This window comes from Schistocerca gregaria, chromosome 10 (genome assembly GCF_023897955.1).
Source record: "Schistocerca gregaria isolate iqSchGreg1 chromosome 10, iqSchGreg1.2, whole genome shotgun sequence".
NCBI classification, from domain to species: domain Eukaryota; kingdom Metazoa; phylum Arthropoda; class Insecta; order Orthoptera; family Acrididae; genus Schistocerca; species Schistocerca gregaria.
In genome coordinates, this window is record NC_064929.1 from 151792493 (window position 1) to 151807078 (window position 14586).

The 14586-nt window shown below is 44.4% G+C and overlaps 1 protein-coding gene across 1 annotated transcript in view; it reads left to right on the forward strand.

Annotated features, from left to right (window-relative positions):
• The first annotated feature begins 355 nt into the window (after positions 1-355).
• Positions 356-14586, forward strand: part of LOC126293201 (uncharacterized) — a 39876-nt gene continuing 25645 nt past the window's right edge. The window contains exon 1 of the mRNA XM_049986328.1: positions 356-9585. Within this exon, the coding sequence (XP_049842285.1) occupies positions 5763-6773 (1011 nt within the window). The 5' untranslated portion in view covers positions 356-5762 and the 3' untranslated portion in view covers positions 6774-9585. The remainder of the gene's footprint in view (positions 9586-14586) is intronic.

Here is a 14586-nt window from a genome sequence, read left to right on the forward strand (position 1 = left end):
CCATGAGGCAACTGGAGTACAGATACAACAGTGCCCACTCAAGATGGCAACACAAAATTTGGACAGCATCTTCAATACAAAACAGGGCTCGCGGGAACATATGCATGCAGAAACCTCATACTAAGCCGAAGAAATCAACTTTTATGTTCCTGTCGAAAGCCTGGTACTTGGTGAAGATACTATATGCACTGGCAGAAACTGCACAAACGAAGTAAGGTGCGGCCAAGTACCTGTTGCGGAGACTGGAATCTTTTAAAGTGCCCCAAGCGATGTTTCCTGTTGAGGGAATAACATGCGGCCTGAGCGGCTGATGTGAAGACAAAATGTGCAGCACTATTGCCCCACCACTCACTCAAAAAAGAAAATATGTATTTAGACTGCACCATGAAAACCTTATCAAAGTTTATGAAGAGCAAACTGAGAAAGTGTCCATCGACACTAGCCACACTGCCTTAAAGTTGCGGCACTTCAACCAGCTCATGACAAAGGAGAGCTACTGTGTCACCACTGTGGCAGACTCACAACAGAGGACGGCTAGCAAAATCGGTGGCGAAGACAAGCAAAACAAAAAATAGAGACAAAACTTCCAGGCCACGACTGGCCACAGGTCTGCAAGAACATGTCTGAACGGGCTCTGACAGCACTCTAGGTGCACCTGCTACAAAGTTGTACAGAAGACAGAACTAAGAAATGAGAGGTTGACACTGATTTCCATGGCAGTACACCAGGGAGCGAACTCTGTAGACATGCTCGTACATCACGTTCAATGCACAGGGAGCAAGAAAATACGGGCAATATGAGGGAAATTGAAGTCCAGATCAACCTAATGGATGAAAGAACCATACAAATTACGACATTCACCATCCCTGATGCAAAACCCTTCCCGAATCTGCAAAACCTTTCCCGAATCTGAAACGCATTGCCACCATGCAGATTCCAGCCATGATGGCACATGCAGTGGTCACCAAACACCAGGCAGACAAGGTGCTGTTCCACAAGGACCTTTAGGATGTACACAAGGGGAACAAGAAACAGGGCTTCAAGTACCATGATATCTTCCATATATTCCTGCAGGTACTGCTGCACGCAGTCTTCAGAGACGTCTTCCTCAATCATGACTGCCGCCCTCTCCCAACGCCGATGCCCTCCTCGCCGCCGACATCGTCAACTCCTCACAACGTCAAAACCAGTGATCTGTGTGCAAAAGTGTACAGTGAAAGTGATTTAGCGCTGCAGACATAAAGTGATTCAGCGTTTTCCCAGTGCAAGCAAAACACCAACAAGACACGAGCTGCCAGGATACAGTGTAACAGTGCGTATAACATTTGCTTCCATGCAAAAATGTAGACTGGACAGTGTTTTTCAAACACGGACGGAAAAAATCGCATCACAAAAGAGTTCTGTGACAAATGGACATTGGTACGCGTTACTTCTACATCGATGATACCTATTCAAATTTTGTGCCAGCTGCACAAGAATGCCGACAGTAGCACCACTATAAGGATTCAAACCAGGGTTGCTTTAAATACACACTTTGACAGTCGTGAGCGAGGGTTACCTTTGAGATTCGCAATGCTGAGCTGATGTTAACCGCCGCCATTTCCAATTTCAGTGGTGTCAAGCGAGAGCTCATTGGAGGGCAGAGTGAAGGTCTGCTGTATTTTCTGAGGAAAGCTGGTTCTGCCTCGGTGCCAGTGATGGGTGTGTGTTGGTTAGGAGGTGGCCAGTTGCGGCCATGCAACCAACCAGTCTGTGCAATACACACACTGGACCTGCACCTGGAGTTTGTGCCTGTGGGGTGATTTTGTATGACAGCAAGAGCTCTCTCGTGGCTATCTCATGCAACCTGACTGCAAATTTGTTCATCCGTCTAGTGATTCGACATGTAATGATGCCATTCGTGAACAACATTCCAGGTGGTGTTTTCCAGAATGATAACGTTCGCCCTCATACCGTTATTGTAACCCAACATGCTCGGTCACCAGTTCTGTCTCCAGTTGAGCACATATGAAACATCATCGAACAACAATGCCATCGCACAATCAGCATTAATTGCCATTGTATTGACCAACCATATGTAACTGACATGGAACTCCATCTGACAAACTGTCATCTGGCAATGGTACAACACAGTGCATGCACATTTGAATGCTTGCATTCAACATTCTTGCAGTACACCGGTTATTAATGTACCAGCATTCCACGTTTTCAATGTATACCCACGTTTTCAATGTATACCCACATTTTCAATGTATACCCACATTTTCAATGTATACCCACATTTTCAATGTATACCCACATTTTCAATGTATACCCACATTTTCAATGTATACCCACATTTTCAATGTATACCCACATTTTCAATGTATACCCACATTTTCAAAGTATACCCACATTTTCAATGTATACCAACAATTTCATTACTCTACATTAATGAAGTTTTCATTTTTGGTATCATAATTTTTGTCCATTAGTGCATATTAACTCTTTCAAGTTTGGTGGTACATTATTTGTACCACCAATTTGGATGTGTAGAACAGCGCATTCTCGTGGTAGATTACTTTAACTACTAGCAGGGCTTGTTCTTTGTAGTTCTTAGATGTATGCACCAGATGGCAGTTGCTACAGGGTTCTTGTAGCAGCACCAGCTTCATATTTCTACGTCAGGTGCGCTCAAGTACACTGTGGAGACATTGTTATTTGTTACCTGCCAACGGAAGTTTCCAACAAAATTTCTATTGGAACATGTAAGTACATTTGTTTATTGTAATTTTTGCATTGTTCAGACTATTTCTATGAGAAATTATTAAAACGTAGCTAATTATTCATCGGTTCAAAATATGGTACCACTGTACCACAACAGTCAGTCTACTTCAAACATAGGTAAATCTTACTCTTTACTTTTCATTAATAATGAGGGGTCAGAGAAAGCTGACTGGGTCTGAAATTTTGAAAGCCCTTGAAGAAGATATTCCATCTGACATATCATTTGATAGTGGGGACAGTGATGACACCAATGACAATTCTCATTGTCTGGAACCAACAACATCCAAAACTATTCTGTTTGATTCTGATATGTCAAGTGATTCTGAAGTTGAGTGCCCAGCCACCGTTTCAGTAGTTAGGTCACCAGAGACTGAGCTAAGTCAAACTGTCACAGTGCATCAGACTCCATCTGAGATTGCTGATCATCAGTCGAAGGCTGAACATAAAATGGAGTAAAACTGAACGCCCTGCTGATGCCTCTGCATTTACTTCCCAGTGTGGTCCCAGTGTTTTTATTGTGGAGTTAGGCACACCATCACCATATCACTTATTTGGAGTTCTGCTTTCAGATTTATTTTTGTTTCAGACAAACTTATATGCGCAACAGTCTTCTCTGACTATTGGTAAACCTTATGTGACTGCATCCATGGAAGAATTAAAAACTTTCTAAGGGATAAATATCTTGATGGGCATATAACCACTTCCTAGTTACAGAGACTATTGGAGTTCAAGTGCTGATCTACATGATAGTTACGTGAGTCAGCTGATGTCAAGGAGGTGTTTCGAATGGTTTCTCACCAACTTACATTTGAATGACAATAGTAAAATGCCACAACAAGGAGACACCAACTATGATAAAATTTGTAAGTTGCGTCCTTTCCTAGAAAGACTTCCACATAGCTTTCAGAAAGTGCTTAATCCAAATGAATGTATGGCAGTGAACAAATCTATGTTTAAATTTAAAGGAAGATCTTCTATAAAACAATACTTACCAAAGAAGAGGCTACAAGGTGTGGGTACTAGAAGACAGATCTGGCTATGCATGGAAAGAAAGATAATGCTGTGGAAAAGAAATTGGGAGAAAGAGCTGTGAAAGACCTCACTGAAACTATTAACGGTAAGGATCACAGAGTTTACTTTGATAATTATTTCAGTAGCCCAGATCGCCTTCGAGATTAGAAAGAAAACAAAATACATGCTTGTGGTACAGTGAATCCAAGTAGAAAATCTTTACCTATGCTGAAAAGTGACAAGGAAATGAAAAGGGGTGACTATGATTGGGCTCCTAGCAATACAGGCCTTAGTGTGATGAACTAGAAAGATAAGAGATCCGTATATCTGCTTTCAAATTTCCATGAACCAACTCAAGCAACAGAGGTTACAAGAAAGGAAAAAGATGGAAATGAAATAAAAGTTTCTTAACCCATTGGTCTCTCCGATTACAATGCCAACATGAATTGTGTAAATAAATTTGACCAGCTGAAGGGCGTATATGAAACTGACAGAAAGAGCAGAAAGTGGTGGCACAGAATATTTTGGTACTTTATTGATGCCACCGTGGTGAATGCTTCCATCATCCACAAAGAAATGAAGTTGCCTAAGATGACTCTGAAGGACTTCAGAAGAGAAATCACAAGGGATTTAGTGGCACCTGCCTTGGTAGCTTCAAGAGGTAAAAAGCGAATTCTGAGCCGCCATCTCCAGTTCAACAAGAAGAAACCCAATGTTCCGAAATCTGTGCGCCTTGAAAGTTCATCTCATCAGCCAGAAAGATCTACAAGGAGGAGATGTGCAGAATGTAGTTCAAAGAAACAACAAATTCGCACAGACTGGATGTGTAGTGTGTGTAAGGTTCCTTTATGCTTAGGGAAAAGGAAGACATGCTTCCAAGACTATCATGCATCTTGATGCACGGTGGTACAAAAAAATGAACCACCTCCCTTGTGACCAACAATGATTATAAAAATTGAATTTTTGCGTACAATGCTAATAATAATGTTATCTCTATTAGAAATATGTTGCTTGTATGAATTTTTGACAACAAAAGTAAGTCGTGTACATCTAAAGCTGTTTTTTGGTCAAATTAGTTGTACGTGAAAGAATTAAGACTCTTTTTCTCACTATCTCCCTCTATTTCAGCCTTCCTTAAAGTTTAATCTGACATAATCCATTGTGTCATTTGTTCCACTGGTATTCATGGTGTCCATAAAGTATTTTTACAACTTAAGACCTCAGTTAACTTAAAAACTATACTAGACACTAACAAATGGTTTTCAACATGTAGTAAGATAAAGTTTCTTTACGTTCCAGGTGACACAACCTTGCTGCAAAATTGAACCTGAAAACTTGACAAAATGTGAATGCCATTGACAATGCCTGGTAACCAAGTACAACAACACTTTCGAACACGGTATGGAAAGCGATCACAAGACAAGAAACTCCAAAAGTGACAAAAACTGGCGATGACAAAATCCCTGAAATGACATTTTTAACACCAGGATCTGGGCCGGCTGACACTGCAATGTGGATGGTGGCGTGGGCCAAGAGGCCGCTGCCTGAAGTTGGTCCCAAAAGTACGCCTTTAGAACAGATGCCGGCCGGCGACGACAATGCAACTCTCCCGGTTACTCGGGATCAAACTTTCACCACCTGGAATTGTACTGGGAGATCCATCATAGTTGCGGCCGTGAGACGGAACGATCCAGAGGAGGAATTGGGTGAGCAGGTGCCTGTACAAGACGCGGTCAATGTGGATCAGTACATTATTCGAGATCCCGTTGCCGCGGCAACATATCATGCAGTCTCTGCTAAACAAAGAGCCCAGATGGAAAGGGGGCAGGTGGTCTTTGTCCGGGTGTTGAACATCTTTATCCTGGTCGGGCGACTCTGTGAAGAGGGGGAAATGCTGGCTCAGCAGATTAGGGCGCAGCTGCAGGGAGGTGCCCAGGGCCAAGGTGAGCAAGGGCAACAGCAGGGGCCACCGCCGTTAGGACAGAATGAGCACCAGCCTCTTCTTGCAGAGCAAGCTGGAGATGACCGAGAGCAACACGATGGCGGCGAGAACAATGGCATGGAGGGTGCAGGTGGAGCCATTGGTGAAGGAGCACAGGATGGAGAAGACGATGAAGTGCAGGTGGCACATGCCGAGGCGGCGATCTCAGTACGTAGTGACGAGAGCCATCCCAGTTCGGTCGGTAACAGCGACAACAGGGCCTGTCGAGGTGGGGGATCACCACGCAATTCCTCACACTAAGTATTCCTCCCTTATCAACGCCCGGTTCGCAGATCAAAGTGCGACAACCCTCCTCATGTCATCAATTCGGGGGGTGTCGGTGCGAGACAAGGCTTCGGTGATGTCTATAGCTAAGGCTCCCACCTACATCACCGAGACACCGCAAGAGGTGATGGCGATGTTAAGGATATTGTGTATGGCCGCCTCTTGGGATCAGTCGGTGCACCGCGTCGATCCTACCATGTTAAAGTTGATTCGTGGCATCCAAACCGTCACTCCAACCGGCCCCACATACTATGGCAGACCGGGTATGGGTTATCCGGACGGTGTGGTTTCCACTATCCCACTCGATCTTGCGGTGGCGTTGGGATTGAACAAGTTGGCTGACAACCAGCTGGATGACGTTTTTTCTTATGGTACGATGGACGTCACGTGGACGATGGTCCCCATAACACAGACAACCTTGATGAACCCGTCGGCTTTCATCTATATGATGGGTTTCTTAGATTCTGGTTATTGGAACGGCCTCATCAACAATCATTATGATGTGGATTGGACAGAGGGAGATACTGTCCGGAAAGGCAACATAACAACTTTGCCTAATATAAATTCCGTACGACTGCCTGGGCCGACATCCATTCTGTTAGTCCTCATCGATTGTATCGCGAAAAGACTATTCGGGATTGCATACGTTGTTTATGGAAATAGGCAACGTTCTAAAATAGAGTGGAGGACTGCTGCAAGTCACCCACCAGCTTCAAACGCCAATGTGTAAAAGTTACTTCTGGTGTTTGCAAGAAGTCCGATAAAATCGGTGCATATGGCGGCCAGAGAGTTGGCAATGAAACTATCAACATTGCACAATGTGTTGCGTAAGTGTTGATTGTGTGTCTTGTGTTGGTTCTCTTCAGCTCATTGCTCTTCACACAGGTATACTTGTAATGTACGAAACTTTTACTTTTGATGTGTGATATTGGTTGCAGATTAATTTTTTGACGGCCATGAATATGGCATATTACCAAAAGCAGTTGGTATAAAATACAAATGAAGTCAGTATTTGTGTGTCATGCATTGTATAAAGTCTTGCATAAGTGGTTACGACTATATCCCAACAGTTTGTAGTGGATGCGTATATGCTAGGCAAGACTGTCGCAAGAAATTACTTTTCAAAATGTTTTTTTTCTCCGATGAGGCAGTATTTCATATTACCTGAAATCAATTATCATCAACGTTTATACATGGGGTTTACAGCAGCCTCATGTTAGACGTGAACAACAATGCCAGCGTCATCCACAATCAGCATTAATCGCCAATGCATTGACCAACCAAGTGCAACAGACACGGAACTCCATCCAACAAACTGACATCTCACAATGGTACAACACAATACATGCACATTTGAATGCTCATATTAAACATCCTTGCAGTTACACTGGTTATTAATGCACCAGCATTCCACATTTTCAATGTCTTATCTCATGCTTACATTAACATGTGATCCTGCAATGTTAATCAATTACAGATGTTACCTGGACAAATGTATACTCACAATTTCAGTATTCTACATTAACTAATTTTTAAATTTTGGTGTTAATTTTTCTCCATCAGTGCATATTAAGAGGCTCTATTTCTCACTATCTCCCTTCATTTCATCCTTCCTTGAAGTTTATTCTGAGATAATCCAGTGTGTCATTTGTTCCACTGATATACAAGGTGTCCATAAAGTATTTTTACAATTTAAGACCTTAGTTAACTTAAAAACTATACTAGTCGCTAACAAAAAGTTTTCAACATGTAGTAAGATAAAGTTTTTTTACAGTCCAGGTGACAACCTTGCTGCTAAATTGAACCTGAAAACTTGACAAAATGTGAATGCCATAGGAGAAAACTCAGCGTGTAGCTCCTTCATACAGACAATGTCTGGTAACCAAGAGCAACGAAACTTTCGAACGTGGTATGGAAGGCAATCACCATCCTGAGACACTTTGGGCTTAGCATATGCTGTTTATGGAAACAAACAACATTTTAAAATAGAGGGGTGGTGTGGCGGTGGTCACACACCTGCTACAGACGCCAACGTGAGTAAGACATGGCTGTTGGCGAACAGTTGACCGTATCTTCACCACAACAAGGGACATCAGTAGGACACCCACCTTGAACACCGAAAGCAACCCGCCTTAAAACCAGGCATTTTCCAGACCTTCCGCCGCCCACAACGAAGAAAAGACCAACAAGGAGGTGTGTGATGTGCACAAGAAAAGGCCTTCACAAAGAGACTTCATACTGGCGTGCAGAATGTGAAGTTTCCTTGTGTGCAGCACCTTGTTTTAAAATGTTTCACACTGAAAATGGATTGTAATATCGTGAGAATACAGTGTTCTTAACTTCTGCAACATCTTTTATTCATTTACACCCAATATCAATTTAAATTCAACAACAAAAAGATGAAGGAAAACTTTTATGTGCAAGAACAGTACGTAGCACCACTGCACACAGGCGCACTGGTGCATATTACCCACTGTGGACAAGGTGTGTGCGCGCAAACTACCCACTTAACTGGTTAAATAATAAATACAGTCTAAAACCATTGTATTATGTTCCATTCCTAACAGGCAAGCACAAACATTAGTAGTAATTAGCAAAATAACAAATTTATCACAAATACAGTATATTTCCCTTTTCCCCTATACGATAAAATTCATTTTATTTTTCAGTAATATATGGTGAACAAGACTAATTTTTCTACTTATTAGTAGTGTGTTGCTTTATGCAGGAACTTACGGAAATCAAAGGAATATACAGGTACTTGTCTAATTATCTGTTGTTGTAGCTTCAATGTGCAGGGAGCGGCAAAATGATCTGATGGTTTTCGCTATTGCGCGGTAGAGTGAGTAGTCGGTGGGGGGTGGTGGGGACAAGCGTGTTTCAGACCCTACATGTGTACATTTTTAGCAGCCACGGTGGAGGGTTTGGTTGAGCTTCACACATTTGTTGTAGAGGCGATTTTTAAAAATGGCGATTCGTATATTGTTGTGCAGTGACAGTTCCATAGGCATTTTAATTTTGGTCCACGATTTAAAGTTCCATAACACAACACAATTACGCTGTGGGTGAGTAACTTCAAAGCTATTGGTTCAGCACTGAAACGTAAGTTGACAGGCCGTCCAAGATCAGCTGGACACCAGAGAATATTGGCAGAGTAAGAGAAGCTGTGGAAGCCAGTCCTCTGTGGCTGACCCATAAACACGCTGCTGCTTTGCATGTGTGACCACTCGGTAAGACGAATTTTGCAGTTTGATCTGTCCTTGCATACAAAACATTCTCCAGCTATTGAAGCCCAATGACTATGCAAAGCGAAAAGCATTTTCAGAGCAAATGATTAATTTCATGACATGAAAAAATTTTCATGAGCAGCGACGAAGCACATTTTCATCTGGACAGTTGTGTAAATAAACAGAACTTTCACTATTGGTCAACTACAAATCCTGAAGACCTGCATGAACATCCTCTGCATAGTCCGAAGGTCACTGTGTGGTGTGGCGAAACAAAAACTTGGGTCACTAAGCCACACTTCTTTGAAGAGGGAGGTCAAACTGGATAGAAGTGACAATAGCAATGCTCCACCACGGAACTGACCGACAGTGAATGGGGCCCATCAAGCAAATAACAGCAATGACGGCAGCATGAATTATCTTATTGGACAGATCACGGACAACTTCATCAATACAACTTGACAAAAAGCTGGAAACATCTCCTGGGAGGAATACCGAGGCCAATCAGCACAACAGAAAGCCCAGCAGTGTAACTGGGTCTTTAGGAAATGGGAAGGGAATGAGAGATTAAATTGCAAATCATCATTATGAAAGAGGTCATCATGTGGCATGAGAGACGCTGTGGAGGGTGGAGGGGCAGAGCTCCTGGGAGGGAGCCCCACTGATCAATAGCATCACTGGCACAGCATGAAGTCGGCTGAATTTCTGAAGAGAGTCGGTGTAAGATGAACAATCCATGGACTGAACTTTTTTTTTTTTTTCTTTATTACAAGCCAGGCAACCTGTTGAACATGGAGAGTGACAGTTGTGACAATTTTCACACAGAGCTGATGGAAAACAAGGGCTCCCCTAATGGAATAGGTGTCCACAGTCACCACATAGAGGGTCTGCCATACATCAGGAAGACATTCCTGAAACGCAAGTACCAAAAGCATCTCATGGGTGGTGACATATATGGCCTCATATCACTCCTTCAAAAGCCAGAATGAAGGTGCCAGTATCAAGGCAATTGTCCTTTCAATGTTTCTGCACATGCCAAACAAAATGAATGTCCCATCCTTCCACACTGGCACAGAGTTCCTCATCAGTGTGAAAGATGAGGTCTCTACGAAAAATAACTCCCTGGACCATATTCAAAGACTGTTGAGGTGTAACGGAAACCAACAGGTCACCAAGATGATTACAAGCACAACGAGATGCAGACTGGGTGGCAGAAGTAGTTTTGATCCGCAGGGAACCCCAGCACATCTCACTAAGAGGCTTCACTTCACCAAATTGCCTTAGATGCACTCCTGGAAATGGAAAAAAGAACACATTGACACCGGTGTGTCAGACCCACCATACTTGCTCCGGACGCTGCGAGAGGGCTGTACAAGCAATCATCACACGCACGGCACAGCGGACACACCAGGAACCGCGGTGTTGGCCGTTGAATGGCGCTAGCTGCGCAGCATTTGTGCACCGCCGCCGTCAGTGTCAGCCAGTTTGCCGTAGCATACGGAGCTCCATCGCAGTCTTTAACACTGGTAGCATGCCGCGACAGCGTGGACGTGAACCGTATGTGCTGTTGACGGACTTTGAGCGAGGGCGTATAGTGGGCATGCGGGAGGCTGGGTGGACGTACCACCGAATTGCTGAACATGTGGGGCGTGAGGTCTCCACAGTACATCGATGTTGTTGCCAGTGGTCGGCGGAAGGTGCACGTGCCCGTCGACCTGGGACCGGACCGCAGCGACGCACGCCAAGACCGTACAATCCTACGCAGTGCCGTAGAGGACCGCACCGCCACTTCCCAGCAAATTAGGGACACTGTTGCTCCTGGGGTATCGGCGAGGACCATTCGCAACCGTCTCCATGAAGCTGGGCTACGGTCTCGCACACCGTTAGGCCGTCTTCCGCTCACGCCCCAACGTCGTGCATCCCGCCTCCAGTGGTGTCGCGACAGGCGTGAATGGAGGGACGAATGGAGACGTGTCGTCTTCAGCGATGAGAGTTGCTTCTGCCTTGGTGCCAATAATGGTCGTATGCGTGTTTGGTGCCATGCAGGTGAGCACCACAATCAGGACTGCATACGACCGAGGCACTCAGGGCCAACACCCGGCATCATGGTGTGGGGAGCGATCTCCTACACTGGCCGTACACCTCTGGTGATCGTCGAGGGGACACTGAATAGTGCACGGTACATCAAAACCGTCATCGAACCCATCGTTCTACCATTCCTAGACCGGCAAGGGAACTTGCTGTTCCAACAGGACAATGCACGTCCGCATGTATCCCGTGCCACCCAACGTGCTCTAGAAGGTGTAAGTCAACTACCCTGGCCAGCAAGATCTCCGGATCTGTCCCCCATTGAGCATGTTTGGGACTGGATGAAGCGTCGTCTCACGCGGTCTGCACGTCCAGCACGAACGCTGGTCCAACTGAGGCGCCAGGTGGAAATGGCATGGCAAGCCGTTCCACAGGACTACATCCAGCATCTCTACGATCGTCTCCATGGGAGAATAGCAGCCTGCATTGCTGCGCAAGGTGGATATACACTGTACTAGTGCCGACATTGTGCATGCTCTGTTGCCTGTGTCTATGTGCCTGTGGTTCTGTCAGTGTGATCATGTGATGTATCTGACCCCAGGAATGTGTCAATAAAGTTTCCCATTCTTGGGACAATGAATTCACGGTGTTCTTATTTCAATTTCCAGGAGTGTATATTTCATGCAAATGAATATAGGCTCTATGGCATTGAAAGTGTTCCGTTCCGTATTAGTACAGACCAAATAGCAGGGAAAGTATTTCTCCCCAAACCAATAAGTCTGGCCCTCCTCGCAGAGTGTAGCCAGGGAAGGAACGGCCACAGAGTCATAAGAAAAAGCATTCAATGATCTGTAGCCAATTGAAAAGGGGCTTAGAAGAACGGCCAGATTTTTGGAGCTCGATACGTTTCATACGCAAAGCATCTGTCCTGATACCACCCACTCTGATCAGGGGTTGTCCCCCCCCGAGTGCCACCCAGCCACGGCAACGGCAGGCTGGCACGGTGTCCGTTGCCACGAGTTCCAATGCTTCAGAATGACAAGCAACCACTCCGAGACATACACAGGGAGGTAACAGCTCAGGTATCAGAAGTGTGATCCCTGTGTTGTCAGGGGGCTCATCCAGATGGGTACATAACAGCCCCGCCACACGGACTGGCTACAAGTGCTAGTGATCTAGTGTGGTCAACGAGGGGCTATGGTGGGAAAGGAAGAGGAGCAGTAAAGGGGGAGAGGAATCCATACTGTAGACGCTAGGGAGGGAGTTCTCCCCCATATGGCTTACACTACCAAGAGAAAATTTAGAAATGGAGATCAAACACTCAAAGGGGGGCCAAAGGGGAACAAAACCACAAGGAATACAAGAAACCATGTGAATAGCCACTTCGACATAAGTAAGAATACTGAGAGATGGAAGGATGAAGCAGAGTGGAAGGAGCGAGGAAGGGGAGGGAAATGCAGCCTGGGAAGGAAGAATGGGCTGCCATAGCACAGGGCCCTGCTCGCACCACGTGCAACCTCACGAAAAATCGAGGAGCCCTCTGAGAGGAGATTTGGTTTTGTTGCTGTTTGACCAGTGAAACTGAGATCAATGATAATATTATGAAATGGATAGATTGCTACTCGCCATATAGTGGAATCAGACAGAGGCACAACAAGAAGAGTCTTAACAAGTGAAGCTTTCGGCCGAAAGGCCTCCTCCTAAAGTAACAACATACACAAATACTCAGGCAAGCACAGCTCACACAAACATAACCACTGTCTGGTAACCAAGTACGGCATGCAGGCTACTGCGCCTGATTGGAGGAGCAATCTGGGTTTTGGGGTGTGGGAGGGAGGGGGGCCGTGCAACTGCAACTCAGTCCAATACATGCTGAGTAACAATCTATCTTTTCATATTATTCCGGCCCGGATTTCCCATTGTTTACTAAAAAGTGATCAATTATTTTTGTGGTTCAACAAGACACACCAGATTTTTTTCTAATGCACGTACTGCATTAAGCAGTAGGTGTAGATATTATAATATCTGAAAGCAGAGTTTCTTCCTCTGTGGTACAGGTATGAGTAATAACAGAACATCAATGGGAGAAAAACCAAGTCTTCCTCAGACACAAAGACAAGCAAACCTATAAAACTGTGTGGTCTTTGGTAGTGGCCCCTCTGCGGGGTAGAAAACATACGCCACCACCATATATATTTGAAAGAAGCAAGCATAGTACATGTAAGTGTGGATCTGAGAGGAGTGTGCATTCTATTCATGGAGAAGTCGAGATGGTGTGGTTGTTGTCATACATTACAATACGAAGTCGGGTCCCTAAGAACAGCTACGTGCTGCTACAGTTTGAGACGTGATCCCAATACTGATATCTCCGCGTCGCAAAGAGAATGTAATGAGCATTCTGAAGTTGTTATCAAAGCAGGCAACGAGTATACTAGACACTAACAGATGGTTTTCAACAAGTAGTAAGTAAGATGAAGTTTTTTCACCTCTCTGGTGACAACCTTGATGCTAAATTGAACCTGAAAACTCGACAAAATGTGAATGCCATAGGAGGATACTCAGTGTGTGGTTGCTTCATACACACAATGTCTGGTAAACAAGAGCAACGAAACCTTCGAATACAGTATGGAAGGCAATAAGGACCGATTATTCGGGCTTAGCATATGTTATTTATGGAAACAGGCAACGTTCTAAAATAAAGGGGAGGAGTGGTGGGGGTCACCCACCTGCTTCAGTCGCCAACGTGGAAAAGATACGACTGGTGTTTGCAAGAAGTCCGACAAACTCCATGCGTATGGAGGCCAGAGATTTGGAAATGATACTATCGACAGTGCACAATGTGTTGCGTAATTACTGATTGTGTGTCTCGTGTTGGTTCTCTTCAGCTTGTTGCTTTTCACAAAACTACACCTGTAATGTTCCTAACTTTTAGTTTTGATATGTGATATTGGTTGCAGATTAATTTTTAACGGCCATAAATATGGCATATTACCAAAATCAATTGGAATAAAACACAAATGAAGTCAGTATTTGTGTGTCATGCATTGTATAAAGTCTTGCATAAGTGGTTACGACTATATCCCAACAGTTTGTAGTGGATGCTGATAGTCTAGAGAAGACTGGCGCAAGCATTTATTTTTGTGAAAAAGATTTGTTTCTCCTATGAGGCAGTATTTCATATACCCGGCAATCAATTATCATCAGTGTGTGTATATGGGGGTTTACAGCAGCCTCATGTTACACATGAAATGGAAAGAGACAATCTCAAGGTCAACGTTTGGAATGGGC